The following is a 22247-nucleotide window of genomic DNA, read 5'->3' on the forward strand; positions in this document are numbered from 1 at the left end:
AATATTCTCTTTCTGGTCAAGGTGTGGGACAAAATATTATCACAGATGTTCTGTTCAGCCTTTAATTTTGGCAAGCTGTGGGAGGTACAGCAGAGGTATTGCACCCGTCAGGCAGCCTGCTGGGAAACATGAAGGCTGGCCTAGGGAGAAACATGTTACAGGTATTGCAGAGGGAGATGGGTTTTTTGAACTTCAGAGCGAAGCTGGAAGCCATGACATCTCCAGAAATTAAACTCCCGCTTGTTATTGAATGGGATCCATGTGCTTCACTTAGCTCTGACCCCATTTGTGCTGCAAGAAAATGAAAAAAGTTTTGCCAATTTTCCTGTGGAATAAGGGGCAGAGCAGCAGCAGGGCTGAGATCCCCCAGCTCCACAGCTGCCACAGCACTGCAAGCTCTGTACTGGGTTTCACACACCCTTCGAAGGCCCTCGTGCACACAGTGATTGCTTTTGCCCAAAAAGAGGGACTGCACTCACCACACAGCTCCTTGGTGTCCACATTGCTGGAAGAGGGGGAGAAGGAGGCAGGGGAGGAAGCAGAAAAAAAAGAGAGAGAGAAAGACAATTTTAATGTACAGGACAGATGAAGGCTACAGGTAGAATTCCCACGGGCTTAACTCCAGATGCCCTCCTGCAACATCCCCCGCCCCCTCAGCATCCCCCAGCCACCAGTGGGGACAGCCTGTGGAGAAGAGAAGGGTTTGTGCCACTCAGAGCAACTTCAGCATCTGTGCAGCTGGAATAGGTTCACAAGTTATTTTGGCTATTGCCTGAGGGGAAAATGGGTACTTGTACATCCCCCACCACAGGGAGACCTTTGTCCAAGGAAGACCCAGCACACCTGGCACATCAACTCCTCTGACTTCCTTACAAACATCCAGCCTGGCAACACCCTGGTGAGGCACTCGATATGGCACAGGAATGTGTTTGTTCCCATTTACTCAGAATAAAAATTTGCAAAATGTACTTTTCTTGATGGACCAATTCTCCTAATTCTGTCCTTACGAAGCAGCTCTTGCCTGGGACTCTCTCCAGACAAAATTGCATGATTACTTCTTAACACACGAACACTTAGTTTACATAACAACATCTCAACAGACAACCTGCTTGGGAAATAAAGATTGCTGCTAATCTCTCTGTGCCTGCTATTCCCACACAATCATTAGTGCCATTCAAGGACTGGAACAATCTCTTAATAGAATTATATTTTATCAATCCACTTATATCCTGGAATATAAATATCTTTATATCTTTAACTAAACTCATCCCTGTTCTGTCTAACCTGCCAGCATAAGTGGATTAGGGGTTTCACTGACAGCATCCTCCTGCAGCCCTGCCTTGATGTCCAAATCAAGGCAAACACAAATGTCTCGAGCTCGTGAGGTGCTGTCTGACAGAAGTGTGCCACCTGCCCTGTGTCCTGCTGAAAAAGCACGAGGTGCTGAATCACACCCCCTTTTGGGTAAGTGATGCCTGTCATGGTGTGAAGAAGTCACCTCTTGTCTCGAGTGCAGGACACTGGTGGTGCAGGACACACCTGCAGGGGTGGCTGCTGTGGCAGGGTGGGCAGCACACGCCTCTCTCTGCAAAATGAGCTTTTGCACTACTTTATATTCATTCTCTTGGAGACTTATCATCTTCCTCAAACCCTGGAATTACTTCCCTGAGTCCTACAAAAGCCTCTGGGGATGCTGTGGGCTCAGCTTCCCTGACTAGGTGTTCTCATGGCCAAATCCACTGAATACACAGATACAAAACACTGTGCAACAGAGTCACTCCTGATCCCAGGAGCTTTGGCAGAGCACAGCACTTCGGCAGCAAGTGACTGCCAGCACGGAGCTTCAGCAATGCAGCAGCAGAGGAATTCAGGTGAGACCCCCAGCAGATGCATTTCCAGCGCTGGCACAGCCTCAGGACCACAGCTGGTTGTTCACCAAAGCTCTCTCAGCACACAGCCTGGGAAGTCAAATGCTGCTTTCAGTCACATGCATAAGAGTAGCTTTTACATCAGCATCACCCACGAAGTGTTTCAATAATATCTTTCAGAAGACAGTTATTGTTTATAAACACCTACTGACGTGGTTATGGGTTTGCAGCTAGGGCATGTTACTGAGAAAAAAACCAACCTATTATTGTATTCCCTGTGATTCTGCATTGTAATAATTGATCTGCTGCTGCCAAAATTGGTCTTTTATTTCCTCACATCTTGCCAGTGTATGATTTAACTTAATTGTGCTTGAATGTTAACTCGGCTGAGAAGTTGCTTTTAATTTTAAGTCATCTTGCCTTCAGAATAAGCCTAATGAAAGAAATTACTGAAGCCACAAGCTGACTTAATAAGAAATATGATAATGTTCAGATGAAAAACTGTAAGGAGAAATCAATGGGTACTTGAGCAGGCTGCTTCCATCCCCCAGGAGTTTGCCTGCTGGGAACATCGCTGACACAGAGCCACATCCCCACTGCTGTTACAGGGGGGTTTCTGGCCCAGCTTGGGAGCTGCACAGCACAAGCCATGTGCAACACCTGGCTACAAAACAATTTACAAGCTGATCTGGTGGTTTAATGCTTCAGTATCTAACCCCCACCATGGGTTATGCCAGTAGGGATTTTTATTATGCAGATATTCAGGAACTGGGGTTCAGGCCTTGTGAAATGGGAGGTTCTGGCTCCTGACGAGCTCCCTTATCATCCCCAACCCTTCATCCCAGAGCTGCCGTTCAGAGGGTATTTTTGGAGCAATAACATATCACAAAACCCTTCAGCAGAATAATATTTAGGTGAGCATTAGTTACCAATTTTTTTTCAGGTGCCAAACATTCAACATTCCTGTTTACAACAATAAGTTAAAAAGAAAAATCACAAGTTGTTCTCATGTTTCCAGGAAAAAAATGAAAGAAGCCTTTCAAGTACCAGAACACTTGGCTGTGAATTAGCTTTTGATTTTTTTTGTTGCATCAATAATATGACTAATTCAGGAGCTTATTGAAGCCGTAACCCAACTAACTAAGCAGAATGTAATGAAGTTTAGGTAGAAATGAAAGAATTATTAAAGCTTTCTGTCGTACAATTTTTTCTGCAAAGTAGAGACCATATCTATCTGATCTCATTCCAAAACAAAAGTCTTCCTTTCAAAGGAGAAAAAAAATCAAGAAAATCCAAGTCTTTTTGAAAATCCAGGCCTTTTCTCTATTTGCCAACCAATGAGGCTCTAGCATGGAGCAGCACAACCCTGCATCCCCAGTCTTGCTGGGGATGTGCACCCTTTGAGGTTACCTTCCAAGGCAAAGATATACTTTGGAGATCCTCCATTTGCCATTTGGGACCTAATTGCTCCAACAGAAGTACGAGGCAAACGCAAGAGCTCAGATTTCAACCTAGATCACCTTCTGAAAAGGCAGAGCCCAAGCCATGAACTACTTTGGCCACAAAAAAGGACTGTTTATTGCTCACCACTCCCTCCATTTAAATACACTGGGATCATTTGACCAGATAAACATACTGGCAATGGGGAAATAGTTTTCTCTCCTGGTTCATATCCAACTATTTCAAAGAAAAAGAAAAGACCTCTAAGCATGATACTCCTCCTGTGTAAGCAGGAGTTTAAAGAGCAATGACCATGCTGCGAGAGCATCCCCTCAGTGGGATTAATTAAGTGAACTTGCCCAGGGAGTAATTACTGATGCATGACTCGTAGGAGCAAGAGGCTGCCCAGAGTAATGGCTGTGCCTCCTGCATACTCCAGAAAGAAATACATTTCTCCCCACAAAGCCCCACCCAGAGTTAAACTGTGGTTTGATGAGCACTAGAGCTAACGAGGACCCCCGGGAAGTCACATCTTTCCCTTGTCATGTCCCTGGTTGCAGATTGTCTGTGGACAGGCTTTTAACAGAGCTGTCCTGTACTGACTCTGCTGCTTTTCCATCAGTTTGTAAATCTTTTTTATTCCTGTACCCACCTTTCTTGAAACATGATGCCATCTTTGAGACTTTGTCCCAGGAAGCAGCACCTTCAGGCAGAGGACCTTTGTCCAGCAGGTGTCCAACAGCCCAAGGATTATGGCCTCAAGCTGAGCATCCCAGCAGCCAGACCTCTGGGTGGGTGATGGTACCATGCAACATCCAGGTCTTGGGTCAGAACATCCAACTAATCGATCCAGATCCAGCCTAACACTTTGCTAAAGCAAATCAGTGTTTTCCACCAGGAAAATGAAATATTTCTGGAAATTCCCCATGATGATTATTTGGATTAGCTCTTAATAAGCAAGCCCAGGGGAGCACAGCACAGGAGGGGGTTACCCAGAGAACATCCCAGGAGGTCTCAGCATGGCAAAGTCAGGGATGTCCTGGTCCAGTGCTGCTGCTGACCTGCAGAGGTTCCTTCCAACAAACACAGCCAGGAGTCTGCAATCCAGCCTCTCTCTCTCTCTTTCCCAGCATCTCCCTGCCTCCCTAAGGCTGATGGTCTCTGATGTGCTGTCATTAACATATTTTTCCAGACTTCGAATAAAGAGAGGAGAGAAAAAGTTATCTCAGACTGAAAAAGATAATGTGGAGGAGCGGGGCATGAAATTCCCTTCCTGGGTTTCAGCTCAGCCAAAGGAAAGGTGTCCCAGTCACTCCCAACAGGCAGTACAATCAAAAACATAATGGGAATTCAGAAGTTGCAAATACATCAAAGTCTCATCTTCATGTTTCTCATGCAAATATCTGCCTGGATGTGCTGCTCAAATGCTGCTCAGTGCCCGATCAGCTTCAGCTGAAGATAACAACCCTTTTCCTTGGGCAGATGAAAGGTTTGCATCAGCAGCCACACGGCTTAGTCACTTCACCAGCACAGAAAATGGATGGTTCCTTCCTGAAATCACGTTCTACTTTTATTTCCATCTTTTATTTGCAGCTTTAGGTTTGCCACAAGGCTTCAAACGAGCACGGAAACAAATTATCCTCTAGCATTAGCCACCTGCAGAACTCATTTTCATTTAGGAAAGACTAAAAAACAACAAGTGCAGATGGAAAATATTATTGTATCTGATGAAAAGGCTTCAGCAACAGCGCTGTGGTATCTCAACACCTCAGAAGTGGCAAATATGCATCCAGATGCCTACTAAGGGGTCACAGATGGTCACTTCTGATCATTAGTTTCTGACTCAATGAAATATTTTTTACACAAGCCCCACAGAGAGAGAAATTATTCCAGGCAGAGCATGAGAAATACCAAATACTGGATGCCAGCCAGGAGCTGAATAACTTTAATTCTAAAGAATTAAACCACTTTCCAAGCCCATCTTGTATCTTCTGGTGAATCCTGGTAAATCCTTCCCAAGACCAATCCAAGTACCTCCCCTTTACCCATCTGCTTGCTTAAAAAAACCCCCAAACCACTCTTATGGTATGACTTAAAAAAGGACTTCCAAAGTCTGGTGTGCCACATTGCAAAGAAACAGCAGAAACCATATGCCAAGGCTGTCCACAACCAGAAGGACATCCAGCCACCTGCAGCTTCGAAAGACACAGGCAGAGAAGGATTCAGAACATGTATCAGGTTTGCCTTTAATTGCTTTAGCTGTGGCAAACTGGCAGTTGGGGCTCTGCTGCCTACCTGGCTCTACTTTAAGGATGGTCTTTTTCTGCTGCCAAATGTCCCTGTTTCTTGCATGACATAAATTTGTGGTGTGCTTCAGCAGGAATAATTCTAAGGTGCACATGCTGGTGCAGGTACTATTGCCCTGCTCTGTATTCAGTACAGCAATAAATAGAGTGAGCAGTGAGCCTGAAATAACCCAGCAGGTATTTTCTTTTTCCAGCAGGGCAGAAAGTACCACATGTTTGAACTCCCAGAGTGGATGGAGGAGAGTCATGAGGCAAGAGATGGCACAGGGGTTATCATTTACTCCTGAGGTTTCTCTCAAAATCCACATTATATGAAAGAGGAAAAGTTTTGCAGAGTGCACATGGATCACCACCTAACCAGGACACTTCCAGCACTGAAGCACAATGATTTAGATGATAACACCTGTGGAGAACAGCTCCCATGGGGGCTCCTGCAGGGGAGAAAAATGCTGCCTTCTCTAAAGCAAAACTAACAACTTTATTTTCCCTTAGCATATGCTCCATCACTGAGCACCTGGTGAGCACAGTAAGGGGCTCTGAAAGCCCAGCAACAAAACATGTTTTTCTCTAAAGCCCTGATAGCACAGAGGAAAAAAAATAGGGACAAAGAATTGCCCAGAAATACAGAGAAGCAAAAGGAGGATTTTGTATGAAGTTTTCACATATAAACTTTGATTACAGTCTCATCACCTGTGGTGCAGGTTTGGGGTTTATAACACATTCTGCATACTTTGAGAGATGGTCTCTTTCCTCCTACTTGCCCTTGCTATAAAACAGGATTTTCACTCACCATTTGAAGGCTGAAGTCTAGTGTCCCCCAAGGATGTTCTGCTCACCTAAACCTGGGGCTGGGTTCCTTCCTGCTCGTTGCACATCTTTCCTTGGAATTTAGGCAGATGAGGACCAAGACAGGGACAGTTTTGCTTCTTTCCACACTGTGTGACGAGCGTGGCTCTCTGCTCAGCAAGACAGAAGGTGAGCAGCACTGGGGCTGCACAGCACACCTTCATTCAGGTCCACTGGATAGTAATGTTTCAGTATTTAATACATTTTAATAGTAATATTTTCACATGGCTTTCTCTGCAGCTTCTTGCCTTTATAAGCCATCTGGGTTCTCATTAATTGAGACACTGCCCAGATCCACTTTCCAAACCACACGCCCACGGTCATTGGAAATGCTGGTGCCCAGAGCTGTGAGCTCTGCACCGAGTGCTCTCCTCTGGAGCACCAGGGCAGCAGAGCCTTCATTAAAAGCCAGTAATATGGAAAACACTGATTTTTCAAGGTAAACTGAACTGACCTTCAACACAAAGAAGCACAGTAAACCTGGTAGGCTCAGGATAAAACACGGTCCTTTGTTCATCCTGCTTCAAGGCTGTTCCCTCCCTACAGAACAAGACCCTGTGAAGCTTCTGCAGAGTCACACAGGGAGTCCACAGTGGAATTGCTCTGCCTGTAGAAGCACAGAGAGAAACCAGGAGGTCTCAGTTCCCTGCTGAGCACTGGCAGGCAGGGCTCCCCCTGCCCAAGCCAGACAAAAAGCATCTCAGATACCCACATCTGTGGTTTCAGCATCACCAAAGATGCTCTTTTCAGTGATCTTCTGCTATGATGGGGGAGGTCAGCAGAAGATCTTTACTACCTTCTCCTCCTCCTTGATATGGAAGCCTCATGGCAGATCTCTGAGTGTGTCTGGTGGCTCTCCTGGGGACAGCCACACCCCTCAACAAAGGGCCTCAGCACCCTACAGCCACTGCACAGCCCAACCTGCAGGGTTTACAGGCAGACCTGCCCACTGGCATCCTTCCCACCGTGCCAGAGCCTGAGTTTAGCTCAGAAGTGCTTTCATACACCCACAGTAAGGTGCCTCTTTTACAAATCCTGCTCCAGATCTGATTGCAAAAGAAAAGGGGGAGGGTGGGGGGGAGGGAAGGGTGGTTAGCACTGAACACTGACTCCTAATTGATACGTCATGAGGCTGAACTTCCCAGATGGGTGGCACACTTTGGGGCAAAAATGCCTGGATCTGCTCCAAAAAAGCCTGTGATACAGAGCACAGATGCCCTGCAGAAAGGCAGTTGCCATAGCACTCCACACGAGCAGTAATTAGGGATGTGATGAGAAGATGTCTGTTCTCTAGCCAGTGACCTGCAAATACAGTTGCATTCATCTTGTAGCAGTAATAAACGTTATAAAAATGACATGAGGAGGCTACTGAACTTGCTAAATACAATCCCTGAAGTCCCAAACCATCCAAGGGCAAGTGTAGATGCAGCAGCTGAAGGTGCCTCTGCCCACTGTGACCTCATTAGCTCAGCTGGTCAGAGCATGGTGCTGATAACACCAAGCTTGTGAGTTTGATCCTCAAAGAGACCATTCACAGAGGAGCTGGACTCAATAATCCCTGTGGATCCCTTCCAACGCAGAATATCCTGTGAAATCTCAGGTGCTGGTCTTCTTTTGGATTCATCCCCACTTCTTCTTGCAGAACCCCTTACTTCCACCCCAGTTTTACACTCATCACAGTCTTCAAGGAAAGGGTTTTGGTGTGGGTTTTCCTGGCTTTGAAAAATGGGGAAACTCTTCTGCAATGACAGCTCATGTTCTCTCAGAGGCTCCCAGGGGTGACCCTGCTGACCCCACGGAACCTGGACCATGTGCCTGCTCCATACACACACACTGGGCTTGGTGTGCCTGTGGTGTGCTCACAGGAATATTCCTGCTTTTGCTTGTGCAGCTGATAAAACCAGAATGGGCACTTTGTCAGGGCGAGTGGGGTGGATTAGACACTGCTTTTTGCAGCACAACTCAGCTTCCATTTCCTTTCAGGGACTCAATATTTACCATAAAGATGAAGGCCATCACAACATAACACATTATTTGCTAGTTTCACATTTTCAAAGATTGCTGCTGTATTTCAAGGCCGGTTCAGCTCCTCACTCCCTTGGCATACTGATGCATTCTGCAGCCACAGACACTTATGAAGCACTGGTCACAGTAAGCCAAGCCTCCAAGTAACCCAATTGCCTCTGTACAGCAACAGGTTGGTGTCAGAAACAGCCCAATGAAGACCCCGGCTGCCTCTCCACCATTCTCAGAAAGTCCCAAGCTTCAAACCCTCCCTGACACAGACCAGATGCTTTCTTTCATCAGTAGTTTCAAGACAACCAAAACAACATTTTCTATGTGGTGAAGTGTTTGACAGAACAAAACACATGGCTCTAATCATCAAGGGCAGCAGGAAAAGTGACTGAATATGGATAAAAACGAAACAGTGGTCTGGATGCTGTTGAAAAGCATGCTCAAAGCTCTTGCTAGTTAAAAGAGAAATAAATGTCATTTTTAAAAAAGACAGCAGCAATAAACTGGCACCTGTGAAGTACCAGACATTTGTTAGTTCATTCATCAGCAACTGCAATATGGCACTTCAGGCTGCCAGTCGGTGCCACACCCTCCTGCTTTGCCACACAGCTCCAGAACTGGGGTTTGGGTACCACCAATGAACCAAGCTCAGCATCCATGAGGCTCTGCCCTTCCTGCCCTATGACTTCTAGAAAATAACGTCCAAAATGCAGCATCAAGGGACAATTTTCCACAGAGGCCTGATCATGAACCCAAATCCCTGGACTCTGGGGAGTGCAGCAGAAGCCCAAGGCAGAGCAGCCCCACTGCTGCCCTTCACAAAACCCCACACCTCACTGCCCGTGGCTGGGGCACCACAGCCTTCTGCAACTCCACTGTGGGCAAGGGGAGGGATTTTTCCCCTTCCATATCCAGTTGGGACCACCCAGGATCTGTATGTTAAGAGCAAAGATTGGTGGAGTTGTTTCTGCCCAAGGAAGAAAATTTTGGGTGGATTAAGGCAATGTCCTCTTGCATCATTCCCTGTACCTGGTAAAACCATTTCATGATTTGCTGTCACAGTTGGCCAGAACCTCTAACCACTCACTCACAAAGAAAAATCTCTTGAAAAGCTCACAAAAACTCTGAACAAGATGATAACACAAAAAACCTGTTGCTAACAGCACAGTTAATATCCTGAAAAATATATCAATGCAGCACACTACTTTACTAAGCTTAACCCAATGGTTTCTAAGCACAGTCACCACCTTCAGTAAAACAGACATTTAGTACAGTATGAAACATTTTCAACTCTCTGCATGTGCCAAATTCCTAATAAATTACATGGAAACCCTCCTTTTTTTTTTTTTTTTATGGATGACTTTTTCTTGAAAAATATCACTCTGCCCACAAGTGCACCAAAGAAAAGAGAAGGCAGGTTTAATTACAGCCTGCAAGTAACTTAGGTAGGAGGGATGCTAGGAGGGATGGCACTTTCAAATTTATTAAATTGATGATTACTGTATTGATTATCTTCATCGCCTGACAGCGCCAGGCAAAACTGGGACTGTCGTCCTTGGAAGGATGGGCTGGACACGTCATGGTCAGCACAGAGGCAGCACAGGCAACTTCTTTGCTCTCAGGGTCTCTCAGGGTCCCCACCAGCTCCATTTTGGAAATGTAGCATGATTTTCTGGGATATTATCATCATGTTGCATTGAGATAGCTGATTACTTAATTTTGACGTCCTGGTCCCATGCAGCGTCTTCAGCCTGCATCCTGCAGCACAGCCTGCTTGTAAACCCAGCTCTTCATCTCCCAAAAAGCATTTCAAGAGCAGTAAATACAGCAGTTAACGGCACATCAATTTTGCTGTCAGGCTTGTTCAAAGTGATCAGCCTCAAGACAGACTTTTAAATGCCAGCTGTTTACGGTGCATTTGGACTGCTGTGAACGTAAACTCTTTTACAGGGATAGTTGCAGTAACTATTTCGGTTTTGTGCAACATGGGTTCCCTTTTTGCAGAAAAATACCAAATAAGTATCAGGAAGGAAAAGAATGGTTTCAGCCTGTGCTGCTCATTCACAAAATCACGGCGTAGCCCTCCTGTTGTGGAGTGCTCAGTAAAGTGCATTAAAAACCAAAGGAACAGAAAGTTGTCCGGAAGGGCTCCCACCCACTGCTCAGGGAACTACTGAGAGTTTTTTCCAGCCTGGCCAGCAAAAAAGCAGCAACAAAATCAACAGCATTACGGAGCGATGCGAGCACTCGGGCAGGGCTGCTGCACCCCGGCACACAGGGAGCGATCCTGCCGTGCCACGGCACACAGGGAGCGATCCTGCTGCACCCCGGCACACAGGGAACGATCCCGCCGTGCCACACACAGGGAGCGATCCTGCTGCACCCCGGCACACAGGGAACGATCCTGCTGCACCCCGGCACACAGGTAGCGATCCTGCCGTGCCACGGCACACAGGGAGCGATCCTGCCGTGCCACACACAGGGAGCGATCCTGCTGCACCCCGGCACACAGGGAGCGATCCTGCCGTGCCACGGCACACAGGGAGCGATCCTGCCGTGCCACACACAGGGAGCGATCCTGCCGTGCCCGGCACACAGGGAGCGATCCTGCCGTGCCTGGCACACAGGGAGCGATCCTGCCGTGCCCCAGCACACAGGGAGCGATCCTGCCGTGCCCCAGCACACAGGGAGCGATCCTGCAGCACCCCGGCACACAGGGAGCGATCCTGCCGTGCCCGGCACACAGGGAGCGATCCTGCCGTACCCCGGCACACAGGGAGCGATCCTGCCGTGCCCCAGCACACAGGGAGCGATCCTGCCGTGCCACGGCACACAGGGAGCGATCCTGCCGTGCCACGGCCGGGATGCGGAGCCCCGGGCAGCTGCCGGTCCGTGCGGCGCCTCCTCTGCCCGCAGCTGGGATGCTGAGCAGGGCTGGGGGCTCAGGCCGCCCCCCACCAAATGCCACTGCAGGGACCTTGGGGGCACTCGCAGAGTCAGTGCTGTGTGTGGGTGCCCAGCGCAGCAGGGACAAGAGCAAGACAGGCACACGAGTGCCGTGATGAGCGAGTTACAGAGGTGGAAAGGGTGCAAGTATTCATAACCCGGACTGGAAATCACTGCCTGGATTTCAGAGCGGTTCCGTGCTGGAGCCTGCAGGGCTGAGTTACCCAGAAAAGAGCCATTTCCATCAGTCTGACTGACCCCCTCAGCCCGCTGTGCCGCGGTGCTGCAGCCCTGCTCCTCCCCGCGCAAGAAAGCCAAGGGATGCTGTGAGTTTTCACCTTCACAGGGGCACGATAGTGGCACAAATACCTCTGGCTTGCAGCAAAGCTACACTTCAGATGTTTTTTCACACACTTCCCTCCACTTGTTGGCCCTCTCCTTTACATCAAAAGACGTAATTTATCCATGTTTTTAAGCTCTCATTATTTCTTTTAGCACCGTTTTCAGAGCAAACCACTAAAACAAATAAATATTCCTTTTTGGAGGGAGGAGATGATCTCTTATGCTTTTATGCACAAACTGTCAACAGTATGAAACAGTCAGAAATGGCCTCTTTTGATGAGTGAATATTTAACATTTTGCCTATTTCCACTTGATATGGAAGCCTGGGCTAATCCAATTTCTATTTGTAATATCTGTAATATTGAACAGTAAAAGAGACAGGGATTGTTCAGAGCTCAGCTGAATGGGTTGCTAATTGCCAGAAGCAAATAATGAGATATTGAGAGCATGAGGTAAAATTAAATCAGCCTTCTTCCCCTTTTAGATTTTGCAGGTATCTTGTTTACTGCCAAAACTGTATGTAGGAGAGGAAGAAATTAGAGCAACAAATGTGCAGGTTTGGATATGTAACATACAACTGGCAGGGAACTAGTAAAAGAATAGTAAAGCAAGAAATCCCTGGATTCTATTGCTGTATTTTCCCCTATATCTTTGTTTCTCATTCATTCTTTTCTCCTGCCATTGAAAAATTATCTAAAAATCCTCCTCCCAAATCCAGTCCCAAGGCAGACAGCTTGCTCTGCCTACCAAAGAACAGCTGGACACGTCTGCTGCTTGATGCTGGTGCCCTAAGTATATTTACCAAGAAAAAAAGCCCCATAAATTTGCAAGATTGGAGCTGAAAGCAAAGTCTACAATCTCTTTGAATGCCTCAAATATGACTCAAACACAAGTGGTTGGTTAGAATTAAATATCTCAGTCACTTTTATGGTTTTAACACAAGATCTTGGTATCTTTCTATTCCCTAGAACGGAAAACCTGTGAGGCAGAATGGCCCTGAACAATCCAAAAAATAAGGTGCTGAGCCCCTTTCCCAGCTAGAAAAGTCTCTGATGTGATATTTCTTCACTCCATTTGTGCAGATAAACCCTCCCCAATCTTCGCACTCTGCAGCAAACACCAGCCAGCTGCTCCCAGAGCCAATCTCCTTCACTACCAGACAGGCTCTCCCCAGGGACCCAGCAGAGAGCCTACCTGGGAAAACACCTGGGAAATAGGATTAGAAATAGAAAAATGTTCTCAAATGTTAGTTCAAACAAGATTCTGTGCAGTTTTTCAGCTTTGTGTTTCTCACAATGACCTTCCCACAGAGTGATTTGTTTTTAAAGCCCCTTTTCTTTGGTGAGCCTGAGATGTTTTGTGTCTCTATCTACTAGCAGATGCTGAGCACCAGCTTTGGCACCAAGTATTTCTTCACTTAAAAGAAAAATAGAGCACAGTATAGTTTAAATGACATGTCTAGAGAAGAGTAAGCTGGGATTCAAAAACATTTTCCACATAAACAAAATCCACCAAATGCCCATGTTCTTGAGAGCCAGAAATTAGAGCAAGACATGTAATTTTTGTGCAATCATTTTGTCCCTTTCAGAAGAGACAAGAACTGTCTCTTGAATCAGTTAATCAAGATCTTGGCTGATTAAACCATCCGTAGTTTGTTTCCCAGGGAGCTAATTGAGAACATTCCATATTCAGAAGTGAAGCTGGTTTCAATGGGCACAGCCATCTCTGTAGTGCAGGCTTCAGACAAATCCAGCATGCCACTGAATCAGGTTTGCAATGCAAATAGCCAAGATTAGGGAGGGAGAGAGAGGGAGGATCAGGAAAAAAGTATTCAGTCATAATCATCATTGTTCTTTTCTGATCAAATTTGAGAGGACTGGACTGCAGAAACCCAGGGAAAAGCAAGGGCAGCAGAGCACTGCTCCTGAAGTCTCCCTACGTGCAGGGATCCTCTCAGATGGAGACTTCTCACCCAAAGGACACCAGACCTGGGGTGAGTAGGAGGAAGGCAAAGCACCTCAGAGTAGTGCCTGGAGGGACTGTGGCATCCAAACAAAGCAGTAACAGACCCTTTCCACCAGAGGAAAATAAGGACTGGAGCAGAAGGACAGCAGGCTGCTGTCCAGAAGGCCCTGAAGGTGTTCAGGTCTGGAGCAGGACTGTGTGCTGGAAGGAGGGTGTTGAGAAACTCATCTTCACCTTTGGGTATTGACACATTCAAAGTAACAGAGAATCAAAGTTAATCTGTGGAAACTATAAGACCCATTTTGAGAGCTTCTGGCCCCACAAATACCCTGCTGATGCCAGTAAGAGCAGGGGCAGTCCAAAGCTTCCACCCTGTCCTCACTGGCATTGTGGGTCCCTCAAAGTGCTGGAGCTGAATGCACTGCTGGAAGCAGCACAGCTGTGTCGGCAGAGTGCTCTGGGGCCCGACACACTCTGCTCCACTGTGGGACTAATTAGTGCAGGCAGCAAAGCTCATTAGGATCATTAGCTGCTTCTGAGGTGGCCCTGCACTTGTCCCCCCAGCTCGGGAACTGAATGGGTTGGTAGCTACCCTGACCATACCCTGCTGCATCTCTGCACCCTGAAGTGACCCCAAATTACTGTGATTTATAGTACAGCTCCCTGTGGTACCTGAGCAGCTGAGGGGTCAGAGGAGGAAGGTGGCTTCATATTCTCAAGAAGGATATTGTTCAGCATCCCAAAGGCAGGTGATCAGTTTTCCCCTCCATCCCCTGCAATTACCCCTCTGGACCACCTCCTGCCCCAGGTCAGTGCCTTGACGGATGGGAGGTGGCACTGCCAGGTGCAGTACAGGCTGGAGAACTCAAGAGGCTTCAGTTCTCCTTTTGTCACAATCCTCTGGCAAAAGTGACAGTCTGGGGAAACTGCAAAGGCTTCTGAGAAGCTTCTGTTAATTATCCTACATGCACACTCCAGCCTTTTCTAGTGTTTGCCACTGGAGAGAAGAGCTCATTTAGAGCGGGGAGAGGTAGAGAATAAAGCCATTAAAAGAATAGCTGTAAGCCTAGCAAAGAGATAACAAATGACAGAGCAGCAGAATGCTAAAGCCGTGTCCTTGTCTCCTTGTGAATGGGCCTGTACAGCTCATTGGAGCAGTCCTGCCCCAGTGAGCAGATCTCTCCCCAAAGGGTTGTCCTCTGCAGCTATGAAAAATGCACGAGATAGAAAAAGAATTTTTAAAATCCTCTGCAAGGACTACACTTGTTCGGTCAACAGCCAAGTCTGACATCCCTGTGCTTTCCCAAGGGCTCAGAGGTGCTTCTTCCTTCCAAGGGGATGCAGAGTGGGAGTTAGTGCCAGCCCAGGGAGCTGGCAGAAGATGAGAGCTGTGAGTCAGACAAAGCAAGCTTTGTCCAGTATCACAGTAACACCTTTAAAGGGTTTCATCTGTTCATTTGTGACCCTAAAACTTGTTTGGCTTTACATCTGAAATGACTTTTACCTTTTGAAATTGATACATCTTTTTAGAAAAAGTAAGAAAGTGTGTAGATAACTCTGCAAATATAACTGGATTTCCCAGGTAACCATTAACCCAATGTTTTATAAAGCCCATTTCTGCCACTAAACAAAAAGTATCTATTTAGTTATGTATGTCCATACATCACATGAACATACTTTGCAGATTATTTGGGCTGTTCCAGTAGCCTTGGTATTAATAGTAACATAACCTCTCCAATAATCTTCAGGCAGCCCCCAAGGAGCACTGCTGAAACCACTTGAAATAACAGCTAAAACCAGTGGTGAAAAACCACCCAGCAATGTCTTGTTCTTGCATCCTGCTACAGCTGGGAGGAGAGAAGGAGGGCAGACCGTGTGAGAAACAGAGAGAAAAATGCGACTTCTTAGTTGGTTTTAAGTAACAGCAGCTTTAGGAATATAATTTTGCCAAAAAACACCAAGAGAAACACATGACACATTTTGCACATTCCTGCTGCCAGATGAATTACCTGGTGATGATGGGATCTACAGCATAGTTCTTGCATGGAGATACCTGGTAATAAAACCCTGGGGTGGGGCTTTGAAGCCCGTGCCCAGCACCCCACACCATCAACCCCCTAGAGGCACTTCCCAGGCAGTCAAGAAGAAAGGAGGAAGCTCATTAACGCTGCTGGGTTATTTTGGAATCTCTCTTTTCAGTTCAGCATCCTCCTAAGTACACCCTGCTGTCAGTGTGATGTCTCTCTGGGCTCTAGGATGCCGGGATTGAAGCACAGACTCCTCCAGCCACAGCACCTCAGCACTGACTCTGAAGAGCAGCATAGCTACTCCTTCACCCACAACCCACCTCATCCTCCCACTCCTCTGCCCAGCTTTTCTCTTTCCCACTGCCTCCCCAGCTAATCCCAGTTAAGAAACTGGTACAGACATTCATTTTCTCTACTCCCACAAGGCAGCTCTCTGCTTCTAAAAATACTCCAGGAAATTGAATCAACATTTTGTAATTGGCTGGTAGCAGCAATTACTAATAATCAGCAGGAACATAATTTTCTTCATTTTCTACTCTTGCTGTAATGTAATCTCAATAAACAAACTTTGTTTTGCACACTAAACAAACACAATGGCCAATATGAGAAAAATGGGGAGATAAAAGAGAGTATCAAAAAAATTAAAAATAAACAAATTTCTATCAAACAGCAAAAACTGTAATTCAAACAGCCTTTGAGAAAGATAAAGTTGATATTGTTCTTACGTTCCCCTGTAAAATGGAAAAATGAAGGCTGCACTCCACTTCTCTTGCACAGCGACAGCAGTGCCTGGGCTTGCTGGAGGCAGCATCCCCCCTGCCCAAGCTCCCACAGACCTGGCAATTTACTGTGAGGGTAACAAAAGACACAACAAGGTGAAGAGCACACATGACTTGGACTTGAAGGACTGTACTGGACGCAGGACTGCAGTCAAGCAAACTACTCAGTTCATAGTAAAAAACAATTTTGAAGAAGGAAGCCTGGCTCTGAATAGGTTTTCTGGAGACTGAGACAGCTCTTGCAGATTAAAAACAAGGAATACTTTCCTTCCCCAACTTGATAAATTTGCTATAGATGTCTATGCTTTCTAAATCAATAAACAAGTGCCAATTCATGCAAGGATTTAACTTGGAAGCGTGACCAACTCGTTGCTTTTCCTCCCAGCCAAGAACAGCAGATGGTCTGCTGCTCTCTGCAAGTATCAGTCCCTAACAGGTATTGATGACTGTATCAAGGCAGCTTGGCTAAAGACAAATCCTACCAAATCGTGGGAGCTCTTGTCACGCTTGGGAACTGCTCAACGAGACCCCTTGCCAACAGCACTGCTGCATGGCATTTACAAATAGCACATTTTCTCTCTGTCCAGTTTAGGAGACATCCCTTACTAAGGCTTGGAGCAAGCTGCAAATTCCCTACAATTCCCAAGCAAAAAATGGGCTGCAATCCAATTTCCTGTTTCAAAAAGACCAGAAGAAATATCCCCACACTCACCCCCACGTGCCCTGGATTGCACATCAACCCTCTGCTTCCTTCCAAAGGCCATGTGGGCATTGGCAGACTCAGGCAATGCTATAAATTATAAATTATTTCAGTACAGAGGCAGGTGAGCACCCAAGTCCCAGAGTCTACTGAGAGTTCACCTGGGAACATCACCTGGAGCTGGAAGAAGAGCCTTTAGAAAGGACAGATCCTTCCCAGATAGTTTTAGTAATAAAATCACTAAACTTTCTTTGGTTCAGGGGAAGGTAAGTATCAAGCTGGTCTTCGGTATTTCTGACCTTGGAATAAACTTTGGGAAGTACACACATTGAAAAGATATGATTTTGAGAAACTTCACATTTACTTTGCTCTTGGAAATTCTTCAGCAGTCCCTGTACTGTGTTGATGAGTTTTACAGCTGCTGCTTAGGTGCCAGTGCCCTCCAGCAGAGTCACTGCTTTCCAGGGGATTTTTTGGATGGGTGGCAAAAAAAGCACCACTCACATGGGCAAAACTCCATCTCCCTGCTGTCAGAAGGCTTCAGAATTAACCAGATTATTATTTTTCAAGCACTTGCTTTAAGACTTCTCATTTAAAATTGGATTCTCTTTTCTTCTGCTTTTTGGACAGATTTTTTTCTCTCCAGAGGAATAGGAGTCACACTAGAATATGACTCAAAGATGTTTTTCACTTGTATTTTCAAATAGATAAAACCACTCAGGCTTTTGAAGACAGATTCCACTTGGAAAGGGAAAAGCCACCAGTGGGTTGTGCCCTTTGTGCTGGTGCCCAGTGCTGCTGTTGCCTGCTGGCAGTCTCCTACTGGAAAACCATGGCTTCAGGCTGATCCCAAATGCTGCTGGCACCAGACACTGTCAGGGAGCTCACAAACACCTCAGACCCCACCAAAGGCAAAGGCAGGCAGAGGGAGCACTGAGGGAGAGACAGCCAGGACAGGGAGGGGAAGGAAACATCAGCTGCTAACGAGTCTGTCAGCTCAGTTTGACAGCCTGGCACAGCCTGCAGAAGCTTGATGCTCATGGAGAGCAGTCAGGTGCCATATTTAAGCTTCAACTTTGATGTCATGTCAAACTAAAGGCACACCTAGAGCCCTCCTCTGCCATCGTTTTTCCCTGTTGCTGTTGTAGCCACAATGCTGACTGTGCTCCTGGGTCCAGCCCTCACTGCCTTGGCCAGGCTTTGTGTGGCGAGAACAGCCACCTTGGGCTGTGGGGAGCAGAGCAGGGGCAAAGCATCCACAACTTGGATCAACATCTCACCTTGAAGGTAAAGGGGCTCGTTTCTTTAAGTGCTAGAACAATCACTGCTTTCCAGGGTTTTTTTGGATTGGAGGTGAAGTAGGCATGGTCCAGGTGCAGGGGATACAGAGACATCACAAAGAGGCAGGACAGGTCTGTGCTTAGAGAGATTCACACCATTGCCTTTTATAGCACAGCAAAGCTTTTAGATAAAGTGAAAAAGTTAAAGAGGTATTTAAATGCCCACATCAAACTAAGAGTAGTTTCAGATGCTGTAAAGGTCAGGTTTCACTAAAAGAAATGGCCTGAAAAAACCACCAAGACAAAAGAAGTCATAATGGCTGTCAGGATGAGACACGAACCAAGCAGAAACAGAGATTTTGCAAAGTTTTGCAAAGCAAGTTGCATCCCCGCAGCCCGTGCAGAGCTCAGCTCTCCAGAGAAGCACAGCATGGCTGCTGCACACCCCTGCTATGATCCACACTCTGTGAAATGGAAGGGTGTCAGCACAGGGAACTTACTTAGTGTTGTCTGAGTCAATGGCATGAAAGAGCTTCTCAAGTTCTTCTTCGTTGAGTGTCCCATCAGAAAAGAAGGCCTGGAACTCCTCCAGGGACAGCTTCCCATCATCTGCAAACAGTGACACAGCTGCCATTAGGGAAAGGGGACAAGTAAAGTGAGGGGGACAAGGATGAAAATCAAGAGTTATTTACAGATTTAAGGATTTACACCAAAATTATCTCCAAATGCTTCTGCAAAACTGGCCCTCAACCAGTGCAGATCTTACAGAGTCACAGAATCACACAATCACCAGGTTGGAAGAGACCTTCAAGATCACCGAGTCCAACCCATGCCCTAACACCACCTCAACTAAACCATGGCACTGAGTGCCACATCCAATCTTTTTTTAAACACATCCAGGGATGGTGACTCCACCACCTCCCCGGGCAGACGATTCCAGTATTTAACCACTCTTACTGTGAAAAACTTATTCCTAATATCCAACCTATATTTCCCCTGGGGCAGTTTAAGACTGTGTCCTCTCGTTCTGTCAGTTGCTGCCTGGAGGCAGCGGGTCTCAGGGTGGGACCCTGCATCTCTGGCTGAGCCAGGGCCAGATGAAGGTGCTCCTGGGTATGGATACACTGGCCACTGGCAACTAATTGGGCTATTAAGCCAAAGCCTGGCTCAAACCTAAAGAGGAAAAACTGTTAAGCTTCATCCTAAAACTGAATTACATTTAAGAGATTATGGAGTGTTTTGTCTACCCTATGCTCAAATGACACAGGACACTCATTAAGAGACATTTAACAGATAGGAAAAGACCCTGGGCTGGAATTACAACAGACCCAGCAGTATCTTTTGCCATCTCCATCCAGCTGCATCCTCTCCAGCACAGTCCATCTCCCTGCTCTGGACAGAAATGTTAAACAGCAGCTACCAAGCACTGTGGACAGACACAGAGCTGGCTGTGAGAAAGCTCCTGTGAAGTTCAGCAATAAAGCAACAGGAGAGAGACAAAAGAAGCTCTAAAGAAACTTTAATTTATCATTTCTTGTCCAAGCTGCTGACGCCAGACCCTGGTGTGCAGCAGTGCCTGGGGGGGAATGACTACCCCAGGTCACATATTATTTAAAATCTTTCCATTCACATCCACAGAAGAGTCACAGACTGGAAATGCTGCCTACTTTGTGCTAGGACAATGTATCATTTATTATTTAATCAAATCAATAATAAACCCTGTTGTTTCTTTTTCAGGAAATGATGCTAGAGGACAAAATCAGCCAACTCTCCACATACACATCAATATTTCTTCCCCAAAGTAAGTCTGCTGCTCTTTAAACATACCTGCATTGCCAAATGCTAACCCAGTTTCCCTTGCCTGGCATAGACAAATTTAGAACAATGATAAACTGAGTCTAAGATGCCCATTTAATTGGCAATTATGAAAGGAACACAGCAGGAGAACAAAGTCTACAGCAGCCCTGGGTGAAGAGGGCACCACTTCCAGAGCACCACAATGGCTGCAGAAAGGGTCCAGCTGCCTTTATTGTTTTTCTGCACTCCTTCCCCAAAATGTGACCTCTTTGCAGCAGGCAGGGTGCAGAATACCAATGCAGAGCTCAGGGAATGGGTCCCAAATCTGCTCTTTGTTTCTGATTACAGAACACTAAAGCACCTGTACTTCAGCAGGAACCTACTGCTTGAAGCATCCCACCTGTGTCACCTGGAGATTAACCCAGTGGTGAGATTCTTTCCCCAAAGGAGATAAAAAGACTGTCCAGAGCAGGAGCCCCCTACACACCACCCATCTCCACCTCTTCATATTGCAGAACTGGATAAGAAGCTCTTCCCCCTCAGTGCTCCTATTTATGCAGTATCCCAGCCAAGATCAAGGTTTGGTTTCTTCTGATCCTGACTGGCAATGAATGCTCATCTTCAAACACCAAGATCAAAAGGATGGCAGCATTTCTATCCCACAAGGGCTAAACAATTCTTTATATGTGGAACATTTTACCTGTAAACCATAAATTAGCAACTGTTCACCTTCAAACTGTCCTTCCACACAGAGGGCAGGCAGAAATAAATTCCCAGAAAAGTCACATAAATCAACTTACTGGGAAAGAGAAACTGTAAGGTGAAGTGGGTATTTTTTCAGGAGAGAACTTTGATCTGAATTTACAGTTTGCTTAACTCTGAAAAAAAGGTGTTTCTAAGTTTAAGGCAAAAAATCCATGGCCTTTATCTAGTTTATATCTTATAACTCCGGTCTTTCATTTTACTCTGGCTTGATTTGTTTTGGTCTGGGTTTTTTGAGGGTTTTTTTGAGTAGTACGCTCCAGGACACATTTTTGCTGCAGCCTCTGAAATGTCTGTGTTTAAAATCTGTGCCAAAACACTGCTCTGACTCCTATCTCAGAGCCTCCAGAAAGAACAGGTAGAACAGATACCAACTACCATGACATGTCAGATCACTGGAAACCAACACACACTGAATTTTTGTTGGCATTTAACAGCCCAAAGTAATGAAAAAAGAGGATGATTTAAGGATCTAGAGGAAGAAGGAGATGACAGTGACTTTTATCTAATTTTTATTGTCTAGAGACCCCACAGAACTGCTTGAATAAAAGTATTCTGACCCCACAGAATTTGAATAAAAGTACCAATTTTATTTGCAAGCAGTGCTCAGGACTTTCATTCCCCCCCGAACCACCAGCACCAAGTACCAGTCAGCTTAAAGCTGATTGTCATTTAATACAAACTGGAATACTTGTCTGCAAACACACAAAGCAAAAGCCTTTCTGAGTAACGAGATAATCCTTGAGCTGCATATCTATAATTGTGGAACAGCCTGAGAGCCTGGGTTTCTGGAGCCCAGCAAGCAAAGATGCCTTCAGGGAACTCAGGGTGATAAGAGGAAGCAGACTGGGCTGAGATTTGCCAGTTCAAATTAAACTGTTAAAAAACCCTGGGCAAGGAGGGTTGACCACAATGCCACCAACACCAGGTCCCCTGGCTGGCAGTCGCTGTGATAAGTAAGAGCTGATGGGACACTGTGGTCCAGGAGGAGCCTTATCAGGACAGTCACAGCTTTTTCTGACAGCAGAAGTGTGTGCACCCAGTAGAGAATGGATAAGACTTCCAGAAAGCAGCTTTTTGCTGAAAGTGGCTGGGCTCAAAAGGTACAAATTCTCCAGATGGACAGGCAGGGGCTGTACCAGAACCTCAATTGTACGGTTCAGCCTCACCCAC

The 22247-nt window shown here is 46.2% G+C and overlaps 1 protein-coding gene across 2 annotated transcripts in view; it reads right to left on the reverse strand.

The window, feature by feature from the left end:
• Positions 1–22247, reverse strand: part of NECAB2 (N-terminal EF-hand calcium binding protein 2) — a 76432-nt gene that overhangs the window by 19309 nt on the left and 34876 nt on the right. The window contains exons 3-4 of one of the 2 annotated variants that reach the window (XM_048316925.1): positions 19016–19124; positions 480–505 (exon numbers count right to left, since the gene is read on the reverse strand). In XM_048316925.1, the coding sequence (XP_048172882.1) occupies positions 480–505; positions 19016–19124 (135 nt within the window). The remainder of the gene's footprint in view (positions 1–479; positions 506–19015; positions 19125–22247) is intronic. The other variant, XM_048316926.1, reaches the window with a different exon arrangement.

The sequence above is a fragment of the Corvus hawaiiensis genome, chromosome 12 (assembly GCF_020740725.1).
Source record: "Corvus hawaiiensis isolate bCorHaw1 chromosome 12, bCorHaw1.pri.cur, whole genome shotgun sequence".
In the NCBI taxonomy this organism is placed as follows: Eukaryota; Metazoa; Chordata; class Aves; order Passeriformes; family Corvidae; genus Corvus; species Corvus hawaiiensis.